This window comes from Cynocephalus volans, chromosome 8 (genome assembly GCF_027409185.1).
Source record: "Cynocephalus volans isolate mCynVol1 chromosome 8, mCynVol1.pri, whole genome shotgun sequence".
Taxonomy (NCBI): Eukaryota; Metazoa; Chordata; class Mammalia; order Dermoptera; family Cynocephalidae; genus Cynocephalus; species Cynocephalus volans.
Window position 1 is genome coordinate 21,009,617 of NC_084467.1, and position 24,963 is coordinate 21,034,579.

The following is a 24,963-nucleotide window of genomic DNA, read 5'->3' on the forward strand; positions in this document are numbered from 1 at the left end:
GTTGAAATTTATCCTTGTTCCTGGAATATCAAGAAGGCTAGTTTATTTCATTATCAATCATTGTGGAGCTTTGAAATAGACATTGGCTAGTTTTTTTCTTTGCATTTTAAGGTGTGTTCCTTTTTTTTTTCTGTCTACCCAGATATGACCTACAGTTACGCTTAAGATTTGTTTAGAAATTACAACTTATAGGTACCTTTTTATACATTCTGTTTTATTTTTATTTTGCTTTTCTTCCCTCTTTATTCTGCTCTGTCTTCAAAGCTTTGGTCAGTAATATTGGGTATTCGATGGAGTCATTTATCTTTTCAAAGAGGGGGACGCTCCCTTCGTACCCTCGCCCCTCCAGCAGTTGTACCTTTGTGCTAGGAGATTTTGTACACAGTGATGGACTAATTAGCTATAATCCCTCCCCATCCTAGAACACTTTTCTGCTCTTGCATTGAGCTGGGAATTTTGAAAATAGCTTTGTTAGGTGGTGGGCTTAGAGCTCTGTGCCTTGATTCCACATCTGCCATGATGTTCTTTCTACATCTGGGCAAGAAATAGGGGGATGTTGAATTGTTTTTTTAGGTTTGGAGGATAAGTCTTGTCTTAGAAGACAGAGCATCCTCCTGTCTCTGGGGCATTCTGTAATCTCTACCTTTTCCCCCTCATTCCCTTAGTTTTGTTTTGTTTAGTTTTGTTTTGGTTGAAAAATTTACTTTTCTTGAACAACTGTTAGAGGAAATAATTTGGGGTAAGTCAAGGCTTATTTAAAAGCAAAATTGATTTGACTTCTGCTAACTTGGGGATATTTAGGCAAACTTTTTTTTTTTAAATTAACTTTTGCACTACTGTGCTATTTTTTAGTTATTCAGTAATTGGGCACTTTCTGTGTGCTAGGTACTATTATGCTCTGTTCTTGGGTGAATGATAGGAAAATAGATACAGTCCCTGTTCAGAAGCCTGTCTGTGCTGCCTTTGGATGAATTTTCTGATCTCTTTTACTATCACCAGACCCAGCACTCTACAAAACAGATTCCTATTCAATTTCAGTTCTGTTGCTTACTTCCCGGAGACCCAGGGAGTGGGCTGGTGACATTCACTTGTGGAAAGGACAGTGCAACTTCCAGTTTTGTGGGCTGCTTCAGGTATGTGGCAGTTGTCTAGATCAGGGTTGTAGGTGGATAGACTTTGTTCTGAATTCATCTTTACTACTTGAGGATAAACCTCTTGTCAGACCATGGTGCCTACTCTTAGCATTTTCCAATAATAGGGTCTTGCTCTGCCGCTTTCTTTCCCTAACCTAGTCTTAAATGAAGAGTATTTTGTGGAGACTAAGATGGGAATGTTCTCATTTGACTTTGCTTTTATGAAATATTAGGTAAATGTGAGTATTATGGCTGTGTATTTTCACAGGAGCTAGAAAGATCCCAACAGACAAACTTTTCCTTTATCTCTTTACATTTATTTTTTATTTTTTTGTTTTTATTTTTTTAAGCATGACCGGTAAGGGGAATCTTAACCCTTGACTTGGTGTTGTCAGCACCACGCTCAGCCAGTGAGCGAACGCCATCCCTATATAGGATCCGAACCTGTGGCCTTGGTGTTAGCAGTACCGCACTTTCCTGAGTGAGCCAAGGGCCAGCCCCTCCTTTATCTCTTTTCAGAAGTAGTATTGTGTTTCTAGGTGTTGAATCCTGGTACTGATGAAATAGTTTTAGGTTACCTATGCACTTGAACTAGACATAAGGCTTTATTTTTTATTTATTTATTTTTTAAAAGATGACCGGTAAGGGGATCTTAACCCTTGACTTGGTGTTGTCAGCACCATGCTCACCCAGTGAGCTAACCGGCCATCCCTATATGGGATCCGAACCCATGGCCTTGGTGTTATCAGCACCACACTCTCCTGAGTGAGCCACGGGCCGGCCCAGACGTAAGGCTTTTTACTTGGGATGTTTTTAGCAGTAATACCTTGAGAGTACTATCAGTTTATCAGTGTAAAAAGTGAACACAATAAGTAGTCCAGGATCAAGTTGGATTTGATTATAGAAGTTTGGCTGTTAGTTTTTGCTATGGAAAGATCAAGTTATATTTCTGACTCCTGGGAAATAGATACAGGAGTCCTGGATTTATTATGGGAATGCGTACTGGGAGAAATTCTGGGCTGGCTGAAATACAGGACTCTTGGAGCTTTCTCAAGTAGGAGGGACCAGGAAAACCACACTGAAATGGCACTTTGGTTGTAGGGGCTTTTCAGTTGTTTAGGTCATGGGAATTGGGATAGTGGTGTGAAAAGAAAGAAAGTAGCCAGAACCAAGGTTGCCTTCTTGTGTATTGGACCCTGTGAGGACTTTTAGGTTCCTTCCTTTGTGTGTAGTACAGAGTAACCATGACAAGCAGCACTTGCTGTAAACAAGATGTCTTGTATTTTGCATTAAACATTCGTATGTTGGATTGACTCCTTAGGGTGTGATGTCTACAGTAGGCCTTTCGCAAAGGTTAGTGAACTTTTAAAAAATGTGGGAATAGGCTAACAAAGTAATGTGCAGGGCTCTTTCCTATTCCCACTCCCCAAAAGGTTGCATTGACTGTCTTCAAATCTCAGAATTCTAGAAGCAACTGAAGCATGCAAGCACAGTTAAAATATGGTATTCAAAATAAATTGGCACTGAATATTTCTTTATTGCCAGTGAGCTGTGATACCTGGGGCTCTGAAATGGAATCCTGATTCCCCTGGCTTTTATCTCTGGGTTTTTCCTTGTTTATATTGGTTATTATCATAACTGATGCATTTCCACATGCAGCTCTGTAGTAAGCTGTGTGACTTTGGGCAAGTCATTTGCTTTCTGTTTTTCATTTTCTCATCAGTAAAATGAAGTTCGTGGACTGCATGACCTTCTCACTCTGATGCCACACATCTGTCTGTGTTTCCATAGCTGGCTTGTTATGAGAGCAGCTTCTTCCTGTACATTTATCAGTAGGGGTCTTGGGACCATTTTTCCTCCCCTGGGCTTACGGAACTTGAGGCTGTTTTCTGTTGAGGATTCACAGAAACATGCTCTGAACAGTTGGGTGCCATGGTGGTCTTTGGACCTCTATAGAAAAAGCTCTACCAGACTGTTGCCTTGAAACTGTTAATCTGTTTGTCATTAGTCATTCTACCTGGCTGGGGGTTTTAAAACACTAAACAGTAATTGAAAAATTAGGCAGACATCATTAAAGCAAGATTTGAAAAATATTGCTTCAAGATCCCTCAGAGGCTTTATACTCAGGTGGGATGGGGAGTGGATATTCCTAAATTCAATGTCAGGGCTGGCCAGTTAGCCTAGTTGGTTAGAGCACAGTGTTACAATGCCAAAGTCAAGGGTTCTGATCCCCCTACTGGCCAGCTGCCAGAAAAAACACAAAACAAAAAATAAATTCAACATTAACTCTCTACTACTTTTGGGGGTGGGGTAGGGAGGTGGGGAGAGGTAGCATTAAGCTCTCCGGACTCCTCTGATGTTTGGGTAGGGATAGGTCTGGTTTGGCCAATTGGTTGTAATTCGAGTGGCTGGACTTGCCCTTTAAGTTTTGCAGAGAGAGGAGCAAAAGTTCCTGAGAGTGGAACAGGAAAAGCTAAGTATTTCAGGGTCAATTTCATAGGCGTATTTGTCTTTTCATGCCGTGGTTTTAAAAACTATATGGTGTGGTTTGCACATGGTCCTGGAAATGCTGTTCTTTTTCTTCTCCATCACACCTGAATTTCTATTCTTTCTCCTCCCTGGCTTAGTATTTAAGTGTAATTTAAGCATATTAGAGATGTGCTAGAAGAAAGCTTCCCTTTATAAAAGAGGAGAAAAGGTAGAGGGAAAGGTGTTTGGTAATTCTCTGCTTGACACAGCATCATCTTGGTCTCTGAAGGAACCAAATGTTTCAGAGCTTTGTGTAAATACTTGCTGAGCTGTCAATATGTACCCAGGAGGTTTCTGTAGTAAGATGTAAACAGCTCTATAGAATGTTTGACAGGCAAATTAATAAACAATTTTCAAGCAAAGATAATGTTAGTCCCCTCATGTGGTAGAATAAAATAACATTGGTGAAAAAGACCCGGGATATGGAAGATGTTATTGCTAGGGGGCAGGGAGTATGGAGACAAGGAGAGGTATCCTAAAGATTTGAAGTGGGAAGATGCTGCTCTGGCAAGGAAGACTCCTTGGCCCTGGCTCTGTGCTAAGTTCAGGGCACAGTAGAGCCCTGTTAAAAATCAATTGCAGTTTCATAGTGAAAATAAACAAGTTTGGAAAGAAGGTCCTAAGTTTCATTAGTAAGGTAAGTGTGCTCCAAAAGCTTGGCTTATGAGACTGAATTTTAAAGCCTTGTTCCTTCAGAAAGGTTTTATAGTTTGGTTAGATATTTTTTTGGGTTGGGTTTGCATTTTTGGAATACCAGAAAGGAAAAAAGGTACTGCAACTTCAGTGTCATCCTCAGCCTCTATTCTTCTGTGACTGTCAGGATTATAAACCCACTATGCAAGGACTAGGGGTTTTTTTTTTGTTTTTTTTAAGAGATGACCGGTAAGGGGATCTTAACCCTTGGCTTGGTGTTGTCAGCACCACGCTCAACCAGTGAGCTAACCGGCCATCCCTATATAGGATCCAAACCTGTGGCCTTGGTGTTATCAGTACCGCACTCTCTCGAGTGAGCCATGGGCCGGCCCAGGACTAGGTTTTTTTTAATGTACTTTTTACTGGACTTGTTGCGTGCATCACTTACATATATTAAAATTAATGCCCCCTGATTTCTTAGGTCAGTACAAAGTCCAAATGTTTGGGGACTCACTAAATCCTGTGAAGGGTTACGTGGATAGATTTCAGTCTTTATTTTTGAAATTGCCATTTTAGGATTAAGGACATTTCTAGGTTCCTTCAGTGAAATATTCTTTTTATGGAAGAAGAAGAATCTGTGAATATTTTAGCTCTCTGCCTGTGGTACTTTACTTTGGTAGCCTTGTGAAATGACCTTCTCAAAATCACTTTTTAAACTAAATCCACTGATTCTAATGCCAGTTTTTTCACAAGCAGTGTTTAGACAAGAGTCCTGGAAATGCCTTTATGACTTAACTGCTTATGTAGTAGCAGGGAATATGAGTGTAATTATGGCCCTGACCATAATTTTTAGGTTCAGTCAGCTTAAAAAGGCTATCAGCTTGTTTTAAGACAAAATACAAGAACTTGGGTTGATACTGACTTTGATTGCCCAGTATTAACTATCCAGGCCTTTCCCAGTGTGGTGGTGGTGGTGAGGACACTAGAACTTCAGACTTGTTACTGAGAGCATCATTTCTATGTCAGGAAGATCTGGAGATTTCACTGGGGATGGGAAATAGCCCTATGTAATCATACCAACTGGGTACTAGGAAAGGATTTAAAAGGTTGAGGCAATATCTGCTTCAGAGGAGTTTAGTTTTCTGGGGAAGCATGCTTATGTGCAAACATCCGGAGAAGTTGCAAAGCAAGGTTTCATAAATGGATATAGATCAAGTTGAATATATGGGCTGAAGGAATTTGAGAATAAGGAGCAATCAGAGTTGGGCAAGGTTAACCTGGGACAGCTTTTCAGAGGCAGTGATTTATGAAGCTAAATGTTCAAGAAGGGGAAAGTTAAAATATTAATTTGCCTTTTAAAATGCTACTATTCTGAATTCCATGGGATTTATAGAATCCAAATTACACATCTATCCTCAGACCTATAGTTAATCTAGTGACTGAAAATTTGGACTCTAACCATAAAGTTCCCTGAAAAAGAGTGGTTCCAGTAGTTAGGTAGGGCCTTTGGTACAACCTAAGTTTCTGGCCAGTTCAGGAGCTCTTTTGTGGTAATTTTGGGTTTGGAATGTCGTATCACCTTCAGAGTTGTGTGCCCTGAACAGCTCTGCAGTGACAGTGGCTTAACTTTGGTTGGTGGCCTGGACTTTTTCTTTCTTGGCAGAGTTAGTTGACCTTTCTTAGACAAAGCAAGAGTCATGAAGTACCTGTCGGAACTCTTATGCTGGTGTTATTTTAAAAGAGCTGAGCAGTGTGCTCAAGCTGAGTTGCTTGGATTTGACCTTATGTTGAGGGTTGATAGGTTGGGTTAAGTCTGCACATATGAAGTTTGCACATCTGTTCACAGAAATGGCCTTTAATATTGTTTTTGGTTAGGTTGGCTGTGGCCAAGAAGCTTATAGATGCTACAAACACATGTTTATTCCTTATGGAGCCTCTGAAATAGAGTGATTTTGGTTTCTCTTTACTTGCTAGTCCATGTTTGGTTGGGTCTGGCACTTGTCAAGGGCCATCAGTGGATTCTTAACAGCTGAAGATACATGGGGCATCCAGTGCTAGGCTATTTACAGTGCTAACACCTGGAAGAGAAGGATGGGTTACACTGCTCCTGTATAGAAGTATGAAGTCTTGAATATAGATTCTAGTTTAAAAATAGCTCTTCCAAGTTGTTTTTTTACCTTGCCATTTTGGCATTTTGCAAAAATAAATTTTCGATAACTCAGAATTGGGCACAGTAGTTCATCTGCCATGGACAGCAGGTGTTAAGGGCCCTGAAATGAACTCCTTACTCAATCCCAGGTTTTTGAGGAATCCAAGTTAGGGTGAACATTGACTTAACCACCTTGAGTGGTGTTCACTGAAATTGCCCACCCCCATTAAAATGGATCAAATTAGTTTTTTACTTTTTTGTTTTTTTTGAAATTAGTTTTTATTGAACGTGAAGGGACATCTGAGTGAACTTCTGTTATTGTTAGTCACTTGTGCATAACTGGAAGATTGTCTTGGTACAGGCTGAGTCTTTATTTCTCAGTGGCTTCTGCATTTTCTAAGGGTGGACTGGAATGGGAAGAAGTTTAATGCCAAGAATGCATTCCAGCATGCTGCAGAGTAGGAAATTTGATCCCTAAAATGTTGACTTAGTGTTCGTTATGGTACATATTAGAAATCACCCAGTAATCCAGGACAGATTTTTGTCGCCCTCCAGGAAGTTATGTTGATATTAAATACTAAGGGGTTTTGGGTACCAGGCTATGTGATCTGCAGTCCCAGAGTGCTGCTTGAATTGCCACCCATATAAAGAGGAAATGTGTCATGTGCCTTTTTTCTCTCTCTTTTGCATTTGGGATTCCTTATGGCTTTGTTGCTTCTGTGTTCCTAAGTCTGCACTGTTGGATATTAGACTTCCTCCTCCCTTGGCACTGGCACATTGATGATTTTCCATGGCTCATCACTAGCAGCCAAGATTTTTGTATGCTTTTCCCTCTTAAACTTGTTAGCTTTTAGCTTGCTTGTTTATAGGCATCTCTTAAAAAGAAACTCCCCTTTCTCACAAGATCTAGCACCAGTATGACAGCAGCAGGGGAGTTTAGGGGTCGGCGTAATATCTATCATTTTAAAACCTATTTGCTGCGTGCTTGGTGTTTTTATTTTGCTTCCTATTTTCCTTAAGGTCACAGCTTGCTTGCTGGGCATGAGTGCCTTTGGGCCCAGCTGTTTACTTTCATCTGACTCAAGCCTGGTGTACTTTGACTTTAAGAAGAGTGCGACCCACGTGGTAGAGGATTAAAGGCTACATCATGCTGGGTGCTTCCTTTTGGAGGAAACAGATGTGTCTTCAGGCTCTTCTTGTCCAGTGATTACCCCTCTTTCTGGGGTAGACATTATGGCTTTCTGTTGTCTTTAGAGAACAAGTCACCTGTGCAGAAATGCTGGGAATTAGTTGTGGTGTATTACTGTGTCTTCTCTGGCAAATACAGATGGTTTCTCTCTTGCCCTTTGAATAATATTCTGTTTGAGTTCTAAAGCAGTGGAGTTCACAGGTTGGTCCAGCATCAGTTCAAGAATGTGAAACTTGGTAATTCAGGTTTGGATAACCTCCTTTTTATTTCCAGATTTCTAACTTTTTACTTGTTTAAGCATCTGGGCTGCCAAAGACAACTATATTATAAAGGATTTGAAGAACAATTCTGTAGGTAGTCTGTCCACAATGTTGTCCAGGGCCAGGGTTCCTCACAAGGGTCCTGACTTTAAAATGATGGCATGCTGGGGGTGAATATTAATGATATGCATTTGAGCACTTACTACGTGCTAAGCACTATACTTGGTCCTCTCCTCGAATTTCCTCATTTAATCTTCAAAACTATGAGGTAGGTTCTGGTATTACTTCTGCTGCTTTATGTATAAGGACATAGAATAAGAATAAGAAATTTGCCCTATGGAAAATAGCTAGTAAAAGGTAGAGCTGGGATTTGAATCAAGGTTGACTCAAATACCAGCTCTACCTTTTACTAGCTATTTAAGCCTTTAGTTACAATTTCACATTGTGCCTAGATCTTGGTCCTCTTTAACCCTTCCATTTAGGGTCTCATAATTCTGGGTTTCTGATGTATGGCCATGGCAGTTGGTTTATAGCAGCCTTGTGATCCCAATGGTGAGAACTGGCAGTATTTGGTCTTCAGGCCCCCTCCTGCTCTAGAGGAGGGTTGGAGGTGGGATTCAGACTCTAATATAGAGTTCCTTCACTTTGAGCTAAGGGAGAGAAATTTTTATGAAAGTATTATTATAGAAATTATTATGGGGCCGGTCTGTGGCTCACTTGGGAGAGTGTGGTGCTGATAACACCAAGGCCATGTGTTCGAATCCCTATATATAGGGATGGCCAGTTAGCTCAGTTGGGAGAGTGTCGTGCTGACAACACCAAGTCAAGGATTAAGATCCCCTTGCCAGTCATCTTTTTCTTAAAAAAAAAAAAAAAAAAGAAAGAAAGAAAGAAATTATTATGAAAGTGTTTGCAGAGTAATTTTACTTTCCAGAAACTTGGAGCACTGGCTGGAGAGGCAGGGATTATTGTCTTAATTTGCCACTAGGGGAAAGTGGACACGTAAGGTTAAGTGCCATATACAAAATTTCATAGCAGAGTCAACTCTAAAACCTAGGTTTAAAGTTCCCTTAGGCTGTGTGACTTTAGGCAAGTTCCTTAACTCCTCTGAATTTATATCCTTAATTATATAGTGAGGAAAAATATTTACCTCGCAACCTATAGTAAATATCAAATAAGATATGTGAAAGTGCTATTAGCTTATCAAATAAAATTACAACATGATTCCTGGTTGGTAGAGGCCCCTCTTGAGAGGGGGATAGAATTGGATAGTTAACAACGTGTTGGTCTTTAGAATTAAAAACTGTCCCATAGTTCTTAGCTACGTCTGAGTCATATTAATGCTTTTTCTTTAAGAACACACACACACACACACACACACACACACACACACACACACACACACACACACACTCTCTCTCTCTCTCTCTCTCTCTCTCTCTCTCTCTCTCTCACTCTCTCTCTCTCAGAAAAACCCCCAATTTTATTAAACACCCATTCTAGTTTGAAAGCGTATTAGTGCAGTGCGTCTCAGTGTGGTCCCAGCCACCAGCATCAACATTACCTGGGCCTTTTTTGGAAATGAAAATCCTTGGCCCAGACCTACTGAATCCAAAGCTCTGGCAATATGTTTTAACAAGTCCTCCAGCCATTCTGATGCATGCCCAAGTTTGAGAACTACTAAATTTCTGCATTTATGCTAACTGGGCTGCAAAGTATATCCGAATTACCTGAGGGGCTTCTAAATTAAACCGTAAATTGATGTTTTAGATATTATGTGACTCTTCTATGATGACAGTGTTACTGCTTGGAGAAAAGTTTAAATATGCTTGGTGTTGAGGGATATATTAATCTGCTTGGGGTGCTGTAACAAAATACCATAGACTGGGTGGCTTAAACAACAGATATTTATTTCTCACAATTCTGGAAGATGAGAAGTCCAAGATCAAGGTGCCGGGCAGATTTGGTTCTTGGTGAGGGCCCTCTTCCTGGCTTGTAGACAGTGGTCTTCTGTCTTATTGTGTGCTCACACGCCAACGCCCCACCCCTCTTATAAGAAGAGCAAGAGACAAGAGGGCTGTCTCTTGCTCTTCTTTTAAGGGCACTAATCCCATCATGGGGGCCCACCCTCATGACCTAATCTAAACCTAATTACCTCTCAGAGGTCTTACTTCCTGATACCATCCCATCTGGGGTTTTCATTTCAACATATGAATTTTGGGGGTATACAGACATTCAGCCTGTAACAGGGGAGAAGAAAGAAAATACTTTTGAGGTAGCTCTTCTACTGTGCAATGATGATAAATTCTAGTGACCAAATAATCTGTTTATTTAAAGGACTTGGGGCTCCTTGCCTTCCATTTCTTTTTCTCTTAATTCTTTGGTGAGATGGCATAAGGATAGACTTGGGAGTTTGACAAAGGTGGGGATGATTATCTTAGGATGGTGACTACGGTGATCTCTGAAACATGACCAATTCAGTAAACTTTGCCTGAGAAAGTAATTCCTGAAAATGTCAGTTTAAGGCCAGTCTTGGAGCACTAATTAAATGCCATGATTTCCCTTCTGTGTCTGATGGCCAACTTATCTGTGAACAGGGCCTTTGGTCATCTGGTGATCTCTCAGTAGGCCATCCTTAATGATCTATCTCCCTCCCTCATCTCCTTCTCCCTGGTGGCCAGCCTGAGTTTTGCTGTAAATTATTTTCCTTGTGTCTCTTTTGATGGTCTAGCAAGTAAACTCTAAGTAGATTCTTGACAAATCACCCCGTCTCTGGAGTGGATGAGGCCTTTCTGAGGAGTGGATATTAGAGCCAAGACGTGTTTCCAGTTGTATGACTTTGTAAAGATTGTGCTTGACACAGAAATGGAAGTTACGGAAATGGTCACGTAATAAACATTAATAGTTCAAAGACCAAATGGAGAATCAGTTTCTGAAAATCTGATGTGGTTTCTCTATCCTTCCCATTAAAAACAAGTATCTGACTACCAGGCCTCTTCCCTCCTGCCTGAGAACTGTAGCTGTGATCACTGTGACATGGCTGCAATGAAGGCAGTAGTTTCCAAGAGGCAGTGTGCTTGACAGTTTGATCTGTGGTTTAATATTTGTACGAAGAGATGAATACTATAGTAGGGAGTCATGAGTGTGTGTGTGTTAAACTTACTACCATTCCTCTGCCTTTTAGGTTTATTTTCTCTGTTGTATTTTCCCCCTTTTCTATTCTTTCCTTTGGTATCAAACTGTGCTAACGGAATGCAAAGCACATGGACACCCCAGTAACTTTACCACACTGGAGCTGGTAAAATGTCTTTAAAAGGATTAGAGATGCAGTTTATACCGCTTTCAGATCAATATCATTTCAGTGAAAATTCCTAGTATCTGTTGGAAAGGCCTGGCTAACTAGAGCCAGGAAGTGCCTATGTCTATTTAACTAATAAACAGAACTTCCTAAATGGTCTCTACCTCTTCTTGTTTCCCACTTTATTGCCTTTGGTTTGAGGCAGATTCTTAGCCTTCCTTAATCTGGTTTTGGGGTTCTTTTGGCCCAGGACAGATTTGTAACATTTTTATTTTTCTTTCCAGTTTGTGATTTGAGTCCTCTGCTTTCCTAGTGCAGCTTTGAATTGGCTTCTTTAAAGCCCCAACATAAAACCTCAAGTGACCAATATGTGGTCTCATTATGGTATTTTGGGTTAAAATAAAATAAAATTGAGATAGCTGTGCTTACCCACCCAGACATATTTACCAAAGGGAAGTTCTATGTGCCTTGAATGAGACAATCGCAAAAGAGTCTGTGAGCCAGAGTAGACTGGGGAGGGGGGTGAAGAAAAAGAGGACGGTTAATTGTTGGTTACATTTGCATAGCTTAGTATGCCAAGTATCCACTCCAATTTGGTTATACTGGCCAGAGATAGTAAGTAAGCTATCTGAAAAGACAGCTGATAACTTTAGTCTGGTCCCATGTATTTTGATATAAATCATGAAGCCAGGGTCTCCTGTATACATTTATCTGGACAATGGTGCAGAAGAGGTTGGTAGCAAAATACTTTTGGAACCTCGAAAAGAGCTGTAGAATTTACAGGACTCTGGTTTTCCATTCAAGGAATTGCTGAGGATTAAAACAAGGATTTGGAAGCACTGATAATAAGGTTGGCTGTGCTGTGAGCCATTCTTTAACTTATTTAATTGTGCCAGTTATAGTGCAGAGTGGATTTAGGGAGACCTAATGGAAGATTGGTATTTTGAGGAAGTAGTCCAAGACAGCTGTAGGAATTAATGAAATACAGTGGCGTTGTTGCTGCCTCTTGGTGTCTGTCAAAGTACAGTACTTGATTAAATTAATGTAGAAGCATGATGACAAACCAAATTGTTGACTGCATGTAAATTAAGTTCTTACAGCTCAGTGATGTGTCACAGATATCTTTTTTAGTGTAGAAGGAAAGACTTTGGCAAGATGTAGAACTGTTTATTAGAGAAATTTAGGCTCTTTTTGTATAACCCATGCAAAATTAGACCGTGTTTGGAGTTACAGATAAAAAAACTATGGAAATGAGAGCTTTTGAAAGAGAAAGCAAATGAGGCCTTGAAGTTTTGTGGCTAGGGACAGTTTTTGTCTTTACTTTTTTCATTTGTTTTCATTATTATTGTTTTATTTTACTTTTGGTATAGGGATCTGAACCCAGGACCTTGGGGTTATCAGAACCATGTTCTTTTTTTTTTTTTTTTTTTTGCTGTTTTTTTGTGACCGGCACTCAGCCAGTGAGTGCACTGGTCATTCCTATATAGGATCTGAACCCGCGGCGGGAGCGTCGCTACGCTCCCAGCGCAGCACTCTACCGAGTGCGCCACGGGCTCGGCCCTTCAGAACCATGTTCTAATCAAGTAAACTAACCGTAGCCTTTTTGTTTGTTTTTGAGCACTTATCTGCTAATCAGTTTAATATGGAAGAGGGAGGGGAATTTTAGAAACTAGATCAGAGGAGCTAGGTGTGCAATTCAGAACCGTGTTGTCTTTACTGAAAAGTTGGAATGTACGCTCCTGGGTGAAGCTGTGTTTGTAAGGGTACATGATGCTATGTATTCCTTAAAGTGTCACTTAATGATAAGTAATGACAAGTAGGGCAGAAAACATCAAAAGAACTGCCCCACTGAGGCTTGTGGTCCATCCGTGTGGAAACCCTAGTAACTTTACCACACCTGAGGTGGTAAAAATGTCTTTTAGAGGACTGGAGATGCAGTTTATACCACTTCTAGATCAATATCATTTCAACATCATCCATGCCAAGATCCTTTCCCTAGTAGAAGCACCAGAGGATGGTTTGTGGGAGGAAGTACCTTCTTCTGGTGTCACCTCACGTGGGTAACAAGATCTGTACACTATTAAGTTTTTAATTTTTGAGCATGTACTGCGATGCAGTACACCAACCTGTCGTCTTTGCTTGCATATCATCAAGATTTCCTAGACTTTGATCATATTCTCTGTTTCTCAAGGATTTTCAGGATAAAACTTTTTTTAAGCTCACATGGTTGTCCAGTCCTGTTGCTGAAATGTCTAATTTGAAGCATAAAATAGCTGGGGACTTGCCAATGTAAGAAGTTTTATGGCAAAACCTATTTTGAAAAACCTGTAACTACCATATGCTAGTTGCTTACATTAATGCGACAAATAGCATATTGAGCTTCTACAATGTATCAGGTAGTGTGTTGTGACCATAGGATTCATAATTCTTGCCTCCATGGAGTACTTTCTAGTGGGGAAGAAATGTGTAAGCAGATAATCACAAATAACTATATAATCACAATTGTGATAAATGCATTGAAGGAAAAGTGCCACTTTTGGTAAATTATCTTCTATTTGGTGAGGAGAGGGAGTGACTGGCCTGTAGGGGGCTATGTAAAAATGTTTTTCATTTATGCTCACCTTGGCTAGTGGGTTGCTTTGTACTGCTCTGCTCTTAGGATGGATACTGGTCTGTTCTGATTCCCTTTTCCTTTGATGCTTGGGGGTCAAGTTTTACAGGAAATTATCTATCTTAGGTGTAATGGGCTAGAATCCATTCTTTCTCAGCAAGGCTTCTCTTTGTGTGGAGCTGCATTGCAGGACATTTGGCATCCTGCTCCCCAGGTAATAAATACTAGTAGCAGTTACAGAGTCTCTGTGACAACTAAAAAAGGCACTTTTATACATTTATATCCAAACATTTATCAGTGGTTGGTATTGCTGTGGTTGAAAACTGTTGACTGTACTGGTCAGGATTCTTGGAAGAAGCTATTGAGCAAATTTCTCAGGGAGAACAGACTGAAATTAGGTGGTGCTTGTGACTTGGTCTGGCCAACTCTTTTGGTGTCTGACTTCTGTGTTCATGTTTTTTAAGTAGGTGTTTTGAAACTGCTTTCAACCCTATTCTGCTTTTTCTCCAATTGAAAGCGGAGAGAGGAAAGTAATGTTCTGTTGTGTGTGTACTTTACCGGTTGGCACTTTGACAAGCATTTTATACTTACTATTTGAACCATCTCTTATCCTTTTTAAAGTTTTTAATCCCTGTTTTGCAGATGGTTCTGGTGCCAAGGGATGAAGTGACTTGCTCAAAGTGGTGTCAAACCTGTACTTTTTCTTTTTTAAAAAGTATAACCTTAATTTATTTGATTACTAGTTAACCTCTAGTTGATCACTTCAGACTTTTGGTCTTCAGTGTATAGAACTCAACTTTAATTGTTCTGGTTTCTAAGCTTTACTGCCAGAAATTTGGGACTTGAGTAGGATGATAGCTAACATTCTGGGTGCTAGGGAATACAGCAATGAATTATATTCACCCCCTAGAGATTATATTCTAGTCTAGGATACAGAGATTAAATAAGATACAAGTAAGATATAAGTAAAGGATATAGAAATTAAACAAGGTGTAAGTAAGATATAAGTAAACTGTACTGTATGCTAGTGATGTGTGCTCAGAAGAAAAAGTTAATCAGGGACCAAGTATAGAAGTGTGCAGGATTAAAATTTTAGATGGGTTCACCCGAAAGGCTACGGTGAAGTGATATTTAACATGAAAGAGTGACTTATTCTAATATCTGGGAGAAGACATAGTATTCCAGGTAGAAGAATAGATGAACACAAAGGCTCTGAGGGTGGAGAATGTCTAGCTGATTTGAGGAACAAGTAGTTTGTTGAACATATTAATTCATTTCATTCAACCCTGAGGGTGCTGCTACTGTTATCTCTATTTTGTTGATGAGGAAACAAAGAAGTTGAAGGCACTGCAGGGACGGAACTCTTAAACCACTGCCTAGGCCTCGCCATGTATATCCAAAGCATTTCCTCTCAGTATGGATGGAGGTAGGAATTGGAAGGCCTCTAGAGTTTTACCATCTCTATTACAGTCCCCTTTCCTTTTGTTACTTTAAAGTAGGAAAATTCATTTTGCACACAAATCTCGATCTTCCTGGAACTTATATATAGGGAAGGATACACACAGTAAATGAGAGAAATAAGTAAAGCATATTGTATGTTAGAGATACATGCTCAGGTGAACAAGAAAATTAGGGACTGGGGGCCGGCCCGTGGCTCACTCGGGAGAGTGCGGTGCTGATAACACCAAGGCCCCGGGTTCGGATCCCATATACGGATGGCCGGTTCGCTCACTGTCTGAGCGTGGTGCTCACAACACCAAGTCAAGGGTTAAGATCCCCTTACCAGTCATCTTTAAAAAAAAAAAAAAAAAAAGAAAATTAGGGACTGGGTATAGGAATTTGGGAAAGCTTGGCTTTGAAATTGCTGCTTATTTGGCAATCTGGGAATCTGAGGCACATTCCTGGTTTTCCTCTATTGGCCAGGCACTACCTTCTTCAGACCATTTTCTGGCTAAGGAAATGGAATGTGCGTCTGAGTTCTAGAGTCACTCTGTGCCAGAGATGCCAGGAGTTTTGGAGGGAGGCCATATAGTCCAAATTCTCCCACACTGGACATGAGAATCTCCTGAGATTAAAAATACAGATTCCTGGCCCCATCCCAGATCAGCTGATGCAGAATCTGGTGGGCAGGATTGGACTGAGTAGCTGAGGAGGCTGAGGTATAACCTGGTTAATTGCATTGCCTGCTCCCCATGGCAGTGTGTGCGAGAACTGGGATTGGAACCCAGGTATTCTGCCTCTCAGTTTAGTACTCTTTCCAGAAGGTTTTACTTCTACCTTACTGTTGAAATAAAAAGTTGTAAAGAAGGGAATGTTTAATTTTATCAGATGGCATTTCGGTTCCTGTTTAATCATCTTCCTGGGGCCTTACTATTTTTATAATCCTGAGTTTTAAGCAGTGTCCGAAGAGGAATTCTGTCCAAAGAAATTGCTTGGTTTCCTTGGAGGCTTTTGTAATTAGCTGAAAATAGGGAGTAATTGATTAGCTAAGTTTGGTCTTACAAAAAAGTAATCTTTATCATTTTAGGAAGAGCATTTTCTCTGAAAAAAAAATGGCTAATGAAAGCACTGTGGATGAAGAGGGCTTTATCATTTGTTGGGGAATTCATTAGTTTGGTGCTCTAGCTGCTTTATTTGAAGGGCTCTTTTTGGAGCCAAAGAAGAAACAAAGAAATACCAGCCACCTGGTTGTGGTTTTTCTGGCATACCTCTTTTAGGTGGACAGCTGTGAGGTAGTTATTAAGGTTGGCTCTCATAATCTCTTTGAGTTTTGCTGGATGATTCAATGACTTTTGGTCTCCTTTTTCTAACCTTAATGAGTTTTCTCTGATCTTCTGGTCTGGAAGGCTAGAGCATGATATAGCCTAAATATCTTTGAACCAGAGAGAGCAAGCAAGTCCTTTTGTCTTGTTCTGTGTCACTTTTGAGATACACAGTATAGGTTGGAAAGTCCTGAGTCTCATGTCTGGTTGCAGCCTCTTCTGGGGGTTTGATCATGCTGGTGCTTCAGGTGATATCTTTGAAATGGGCTCTTAGTCTGTTAAGGGGAAAATGCCCTGATCTTCTAGAGTGGGTGAACAGAACTTTTCATTAACCTTGGGAAATTTTTATTCAACTTGGAAACTTATGGAAGAATTTTGTAAAGACTTTTTTTGGGTGGTAGTTGCAAACCTAGTTGTTGGTGATTTCCCTGTCACCAAAGGTAGATGACCAGTTTGTTTAGAATTTGAATGAACTAGAACTAGAATGAAGTAGTTGTTTTCTATCTCTTATGAAGTAGAAAACCGGGGTGTGTTTCCGTTCCCAGGTTATGAATGAAGAAGAATCCTAGGCTGAGTAGGTTTGATTGGGTGGAGGGTTGGGTGTTGCTATAATCTGATCAGATATTTATTTTCTTTTCATCAATTTAGCTTCAGGAAATCTTTAATGATGTCTCTGGTGAACCCAAATAGGTTAGGACTCTCTTATCGGCCTAAGTCACACAAGCAGTCATGTTTTCCCACTATTTGAAAGTAAAAACAAAGGTAATCTCCTTATTTTAGAATGCAGAGTCTGGGGGTAGAACTAAAACAAGTACGTTTCTAGACAGTTTCTCCTCAGTTGGGGGAGGGTCCTTGCAGTCTTCAGGCCATGAAGTGCTGGAGGAGTGAAAAAAGACAGGATAAGGGGGCATTAGATAGGAGGGAACAATGAGAATGATTTATGCTGGTCAACTCATGTGTACCAGGGTACAAAGGGTGGTTCTTTTTGTAGAAGTCTACTCTGTGTTAAGATCTTAACCCTAAGATCTAAGTGAGCCACGTGGAGCTGGCAGGAAGCCGAAAGCTTGTTGTTTGGGAGAGGCCTTAACTTTTATACTTGTCCCTGCCTGGAATGCTTCTTAACAGGGGAGGGTCCCATACAGGAACTGGATCAACAGCTGCCGCCTGTCCCTGGCATTACAGGAAGCGGAGGCCGGGTGCCTTTGTATAGGAGCTCTGCAGCCAGACAATAGTTTGTGCTGGCGGGGCCATGTGGTGAGTCACGTGACCTGGGGCTGTTTTCTGCCGGGGTCCTTACCCATCTGTTCTCTCCGCTCTTTCTGGGTTATCAGGCGCCAGTCCAAGTCCTCCCAGGCAGCCAGCTTCATGGCCAGAGATTACGAGCACTAACCTTCCTGGCAGGGGCGGTGTGGCTTCGAGTTTATGCAGATTAGCCATGTGTTTCTCACTTCAAGGCGTTCCACAGGAAAAGCCTTTTCCTGTGTTTGGCTCTCAGTGGGCGGTTCCCAGCTTACTGTACTGGGACTCAGCAAGCAGCAGGCATGCACGAGAGGGATCACAGTACACTGGCCCCCCTCTCCCATTCCACCTCCAATGCTACGTCACCACAACACAACCACTTGCGCTCTCATACTGTTGGTGTCATTCATTCGGTGCCAAGATTGCTTTAAAAAATTCCCTTGGCCCCAGTTCAAACAGGAGTACAGCTGGGATGTGTTAGATTTTAGGCAGTCTGCCCTCAATTTGAGATGAGTTATAAATAGCAGTGCCGACTTCCTTAACTACCGCTCTCTGAGGTAAAATGCAGGTTAATTACTGTGGGAATCAATTAGGGGGGTTCTTTTGGTTAAAGAGCCAGAGATGCATTTTTTTATTGTTATTATTAAAAGTCATACAACAAATCTGGCCAGGAATAAATTGAAAGCACAAAGAGTAAGAAATTATATTTAAATGTCCAGAATCCAAGGTTATGGCTCTAGGTTTATACTGGCCCCAACTAGTTGGCATTTAGGGTGACAGAACAAGTGGTGGTCAAGATTTTTTCTGATGGATGCTTTTTCAGCAGCCCCTGGCCCATCCCTCTCTACCCTTATTCTTGCTAGTCCTTGGCACTGTTGGGCACTGAATCTGGCTCCTTTAGGGTTGCTGCCTGGTCACTTCCTTTCTGTATTGGGACTGGGGCTTTCCTCAGTTAGACTTTCAAGAAAATTATGAAGTTTCTCTTTTCTGGTGCCACGACCATGTGGTGTGGTGCATTTTGGTGAATGGTGTCTCTCTCTGCTTGGATGTTTTGAATCCTTGGCCCCATCTTCTCTGTTCTCTTCTCAACCAGTCATGGTCAGATGGAGAATTTGCAGCTATGTTTAATCTGGGAGTTGCAGCACGCTGGTTACTTTTGGTTATGTGACACTTAGCCCAGGTCCATCTTAAAGTTCAGTCTGTTATATCTCAGCAACCTCTGGGGGTCACTTTGGCTTTCTTTGGTGCAATAAGAAGATGTAGGGCCAGCCCGTGGCTCACTCGGGAGAGTGCGGTGCTGATAACATCAAGGCCATGGGTTTGGATCCCATATAGGGATGGCCTGTTAGCTCACTGGGTGAGCGTGGTGCTGACAACACCAAGTCAAGGGTTAAGATCCCCTTACCGGTCATTTAAAAAAAATTTTTTTTTTTTAAAGTTGTAAGGGATTATAATAGCTGACTGGTTTGGAGGGGCTTGTAATTCCATTTTCTTGGAGCAGGGAAACTATGCAAGTGGTTTGTCTGCAAGCTGTTCTGAATATAGAAGTGTACTTCAAAAAGTTTGTGGAAAAATGGAATTGAACGATAGTACAAATCTTTCCATGAACCTTTTGAAGTACCCTCATATTCAGAAGGATAAGCCTGCTAGGCATCCTTTTTTTTTTTTTTAAGATGACTGGTAAGGGTATCTTAACCCTTGACTTGGTGTTGTCAGCACCACGCTCAGCCAGTGAGCGAACCGGCCATCTGTATATGGGATCCGAACCTGGGGCCTTGGTGTTATCAGCACCGCACTCTCCCGAGTGAGCCACAGGCCGGCCCTGCTAGGCATCCTTGCCTTTGCCCCTAAACTGCATCTTTTAATGCATTTCATTTGGCAAGCAGTTTATAACATGGCCAATGATCTGGAAGGAGATAAGTGGTGGATAGAGATGAGGAGTTTTCTTATGGCTCTTTTCCCCTTTTTTATTTTTATTTTTTATGAACGTGGGAGTGTATACCAGCAGGCCTGACTTCCCTGATCAAGGGGCAGCATTTTTCTCTCAATTATGTGTCTCTCTATGGCAGAGCCTCTGCTTTTGAAGTGTAATCACAGTAATCTACTCCTGTGGTTTCCCATTGAAAGGATTTCCTCTCTCTTTCCCAGAGTGGAATCTCTGGCTCTTTGCAGCTAGAGTTTGGTGTTTCCCATCCCGTGCCTTGTGCCTGCAGACTGCTGATACTGGCTTTTTTATCTTGCATGTAGTAGGGATTTTTCTGGCCTGAAATTGCTACTTTCCAATAAAATTGATTAATGAAGATTTAAGGTAGCTTCTCTGTTATGAGAGATTGGAAGATGGCATTTCATCTATAACTGCAAATCACAAATCTTTCACAATGCCTTTAAATGTCAGGAGTCCCTACCCACCTCTCCTGATATGAGCAGATGTTTAATTTTGACATGAGACCAGAGTAATCTGATTGTTTGAACTGAATATATATTAGTTTGCTAAATAAGCTGCATATTTTGTTATAAGCCTTTGGTGAGGTGAAGGAGTCAAAAATCCGGTGATCAGAAAAAGGAAGTATCTTAATTTTATTTTTAGAATAAGAATTTATTTGACTGGCATTTATTTTTGGTCTGCAAAGATTTCCTAAAGTTGAGATGGGAGATTCCTTGAACCCTGTATAGCCTCCATGTAAATAGAGCACAGGCCCCCTGGTGTGAGAGAGGAGAATATGATTTGCCTTTAGCCTTTTGTTTTTAAGCAGTGTGTTTGGGGATACCTTTGCAGTTTTGAAATCTCCCTGGTATGGGGTGGCACGTATGGATATTCTCAAAGTGTGCTTGTTCTCCCTTGGCTGTTCTAATCCTCCCCTCTTCTCTTTTAGTTCAATCCTAATTTTTTCTGCCCTCAGAATCATAATCTATCTTAGGGTGTCTTAGGTTTAGGGTGTGCCCCTGGCCTTACATCTGGATGGTTTGATTTGGGCTTCCTCTCCATAGAATTCCCCACCCACTTCTTGCAGTTGGGCAGCATTGTACATTGAACAGTTACTGAGCCCTAGCTCTGTACTTGGGTATTTGGGAGTATTTTGAAGATAAAATACCTGATCTCTGGCTTCCCAGAACTCAGTCTTGAGAGATGCAATCAGTTAGTTGAAATAGTTAGCTACAACGAAGTGTTAAGCCTTATGATGCTGACTGAATTTATAGTAGGACACTTAGAAATGTGAGAGATCAAAGTGTGCTGAACATGTGGGAAGTGGCTTCACGTTGAAAGGTTGAGTTTCTGCAGAAGCTATTGTGGACAGGAGGGCAGAGCAGGGTGCCATTGCATAGAGCTGGGCATGTATAATTGTAGGGAACCTTGGAGTAAGACTGAAAAAATGTGGAGAATGGATCATACACACTGCAGAGGGCTTTAGAGCCACGTGGAAATACTATTTCTGTATTGATAATTACTACCATTTATTGGGCATTTAAATACCACTGAGTTTAGTGTTATGTGCATTTCAGATGAAGAACTGATATGTTCAAAGTCAGGCAGTGAGAAGCTTAGGATTTAAACCCAAGTCTATCAAATTACTACACTTTATGTTCTTTCCATGTGATAATACTTTACAGGATTTAGTAGGTAGGACATTTAGAGCTATTATTGAGCAGGGAATGATGAAAGTGATTTGGGAACATTGTTCTAGAACTGCGCCATCCAGTATGATAGCCACTAGCCACATGTGGTTATGTGAATTTAAATTAATTAAAAGTAAATAAAAATAAAAATTCAGTTCCTCAGTCATATTTCAAGCACTTAATAGTCACATATCACAGAAAATTTTATTGGACATTGTTTTTCTAGGTCACTGGTTCTTAGCTAATAGTATACATCTGAATCATTCAAGGATCTTGAGGAGGCGGGGGGCCCACGGGGAGGAGCCCAAGCCCTTTCAGACCCACTAAATTAGAATCTCTAGGAAAAGGCTCAGGCAGTTGTGAAGCTTTGCAGAAAATCCCAATCTGCAATCCCTGGTTAATGGCTTCTGCTCTAGAAGCTCCGTAGTAACCATGGTAATCCCCCAGTGTTGTGGGGAGACCTAGGCTGACAGAGATACCCAGAGCAGGCTGGTCTCTCTGTTTAGCAAATGGAGTCTCTTTACTTGGGGGCCACATGGATAGCAGCTGCAGTCTGGGATGAGATGAGGATCCTCAGTGTGATATGTGGCATAATGTGGCCATGTAAACCCCTAAAGTCTTTACAAGAGATAATGGTGATATTTTGGCTCCATTGCCAGGTATACTGGGGAAGACTTCATGACATTTATGACTCACTAGTCCAATTGTTGTTACATTTGAACTTCCTAAATAGTCCTGAAAGAATCCATCTAGCTCTACAATTATGATTGGGAACATTTTTGGAACTTCTGTTATAGATGCAGGACTTGGGGAGAAGTTTGTTTAGATAGAATTGCTGGAAACAGCCTTTTAATAACATTGACATGTTGTGGTGGTTTGGGACACAGTTTTACTGTGATTCTCTCCGATTTAGAAACTTGGGAGAATATTCTTCTCACTATTACTCTGTTAGCTGAGATTTCAGCTGTAGCCTAAGAAAGAACTCTACTGCTGTTTTTTTTTTTTTTTTTCTTGACATTTAGAACAACAGCTTCTGTGGCTTATTGCCTTATCTCTTTTCCTTCATGACAGCTCTTTTAGAAAAAAAAAAAAAGGGACATATACAGAGAACCAGTTGTTTGGATGCCCTCTCCCTTACTTTGAAGGTTTTGTTGTTATTGTTTAAGGTCTTACACAGCTTAAATTATAGAATAATTTATTAATTCTAGAATAACAAAACTGGAAGAGACCCTAGGGATAACCTAGACCAGTGATTCTTAAAGTGTGGTCCCTGGACCATTAGCATCAGCATCACCTGGGAACTTGTACAAATGGATATCCTAGGCCCCACCCTGAACCTACTGAATCAGAAACTCAGTGGGTCCTAAAAAGTGATTTTGATGCATGCTAAAATTTGAGAACCACTAAATTCCTTCATTTGAGAGTTAATGATATTCAAGCCCAGAGTATTGATATTTATCCCACCTCCAATTTAAGTAAGATTCAGTTTTCAAGTTTTATATCAGGCCCAACTTCGGTATATCTAAGAGGTGCCTAGAAGAACTCTCCCCTCCCTTCTAAACCACCGGTAGATATAGGTAGGTTATCTCCGGCAAGGGAAGGTGTGCTGGCATTCTGTCCTATGTAGTTCCAGTAGAATAAAGGCATGTCAAAAAGTGAATGAGGTGTTTGAGCCTGTTGCTCCACAAAGAGCTGGAAGGAAAACTGTGAAGAGGGAAAAGTTCTATTTTCCTTATATTCTCAAACTCCTGAATATTAAAGGAGATGAACTTTTTAGGTGAGATGCACAGGCTCTGAATTCAAAGTTACTGTTTCCCCAACGACTATAACTTAGCCTCATTGCTCATTTGGAAGAAAGCATAAAATTAACTGCTTGTGCCCTAGTGCAAACAAGCTACAGATGTGCATAAAAAAGTTTCACTGTTGGAAGATTAGAAACATCTGGATTCTTATATATTTGAATTCCCAGCTATAGTATTGAAGCATTAGTTTTGGTGTTATTGAACAAGGTCAATAGCAGTGCATTGCAACACCATCCTCTCCCAACTGAAGGGCCTGTATTAATTGTCCCACACCTGGCCTGATCCTTGGATCTCAAATAGTACCACATGTACAAAGTAGTTTTTAGCTTACAAGATGCCTTCACAAATAGGTGGTATTTTCATTTTATGTATGACAAAAGCAAGATGTTCTAAGGAGGATTAAATGACTTACTCAAGGGTTACTAGATTTGCCCCATTACTTTTTCATAGTAACTGGTATCCTATGTGGTGTACAGACTCAAAAGACCTGTATACTTAGGTTGTGTGTTCATATTGGCCAGAGGCCATCAAAGCTTCAGGTTAATGAAATGCTCTTTATTTTTTAGCCATCCAGTCCAATGGATCAGATGGGCAAGATGAGACCTCAGCCATATGGCGGGACTAACCCATACTCGCAACAACAGGGACCTCCATCAGGACCACAGCAAGGACATGGGTACCCAGGGCAGCCATATGGGTCCCAGACCCCACAGCGGTACCCGATGACCATGCAGGGCCGGACGCAGAGTGCTATGGGCAGCCTCTCTTATGCACAGCAGGTAGATGGTGACTCTGATTACCTTGGCCCTCATAGCTGTTCAGGATTTGGTCTTTGAGCTATAGATTCAGAACGTATCCTTGGCTTCCAAGCCTCTTGACAAGAGCATAGGCTAGCTGGCTCAGTTAGTTACAATGTGCTACTTTCAAGTCCAAGGTTGTGGTTACCATCCCATGTGCCACAGGCTATACATGTCTGTCTTTTTCTCTTGACCTGGCTGGCCTGCTTGTACCCACTGAGTGGTGATCTCTGAAGGAACGGGCATGAAGGAAGGTAGTGGCTGAACACCTTTCTACTGCTGCTACTAAGAAAACCATTCATACCATGTGCCCTTCATGTTCCTGAAGGCCTTCAGCATGTCAGCTGTCTGGTTCAAAATGAATGTTTAGGAGGGACTGGGGTAGAAGATAAAGAGAAGATTGAACAGTAAAGATGCTAATAATGCTGTTACAAATGTTGATTTCCCCTCATTTCCTTTTGTCTGGCCATCCAGACCTTTTTTTTTTTTTTTTTTTTTTTTAATGCATTTGGCCAGTATAGGGATCCAAATTCTTGACCTTGGTGTTACCAGGACCACACTCTAACTGAGCTAAATGGCCAGCCCTCGAAACCATTATCCTTTTATTGTTATTTTTTTGTATCGACAAATTATTCTACCATTTATATTTGAGTGCTGCTCATACTGAAAATGATGAGAGATAGAATATAAAATCCAACTCTACTTTTTTATGATTTTAAAGCAGAGTATGCCCTTAAATATAGAAAATAGGATACTGTCACTTTTCTTTTTCAATGTGAAAATAGGGAGAGATGGAGCAGGTTTTTCTTTTTTTTGTCTACTTACTGTATATATCCCCACTGCCTAAAATAGTGCCTGGTGCAAGTAAGCCCTCAAATATTTTTTGAATGAAGACTAAATGAAAGAGACAACCAAAGTAGCTCAGCGATTTGCACACTATCTGGAT

At 40.9% G+C, this 24,963-nt stretch overlaps 1 protein-coding gene across 2 annotated transcripts in view; it reads left to right on the forward strand.

Moving 5' to 3' along the window:
• ARID1A (AT-rich interaction domain 1A) overlaps positions 1 to 24,963 on the forward strand; it is a 70,399-nt gene that overhangs the window by 2,667 nt on the left and 42,769 nt on the right. For both annotated transcript variants that reach the window (XM_063104472.1, XM_063104473.1), the window contains exon 2: positions 23,787 to 23,999. In XM_063104472.1, coding sequence (XP_062960542.1) covers positions 23,787 to 23,999 — 213 coding nt within the window. The remainder of the gene's footprint in view (positions 1 to 23,786; positions 24,000 to 24,963) is intronic.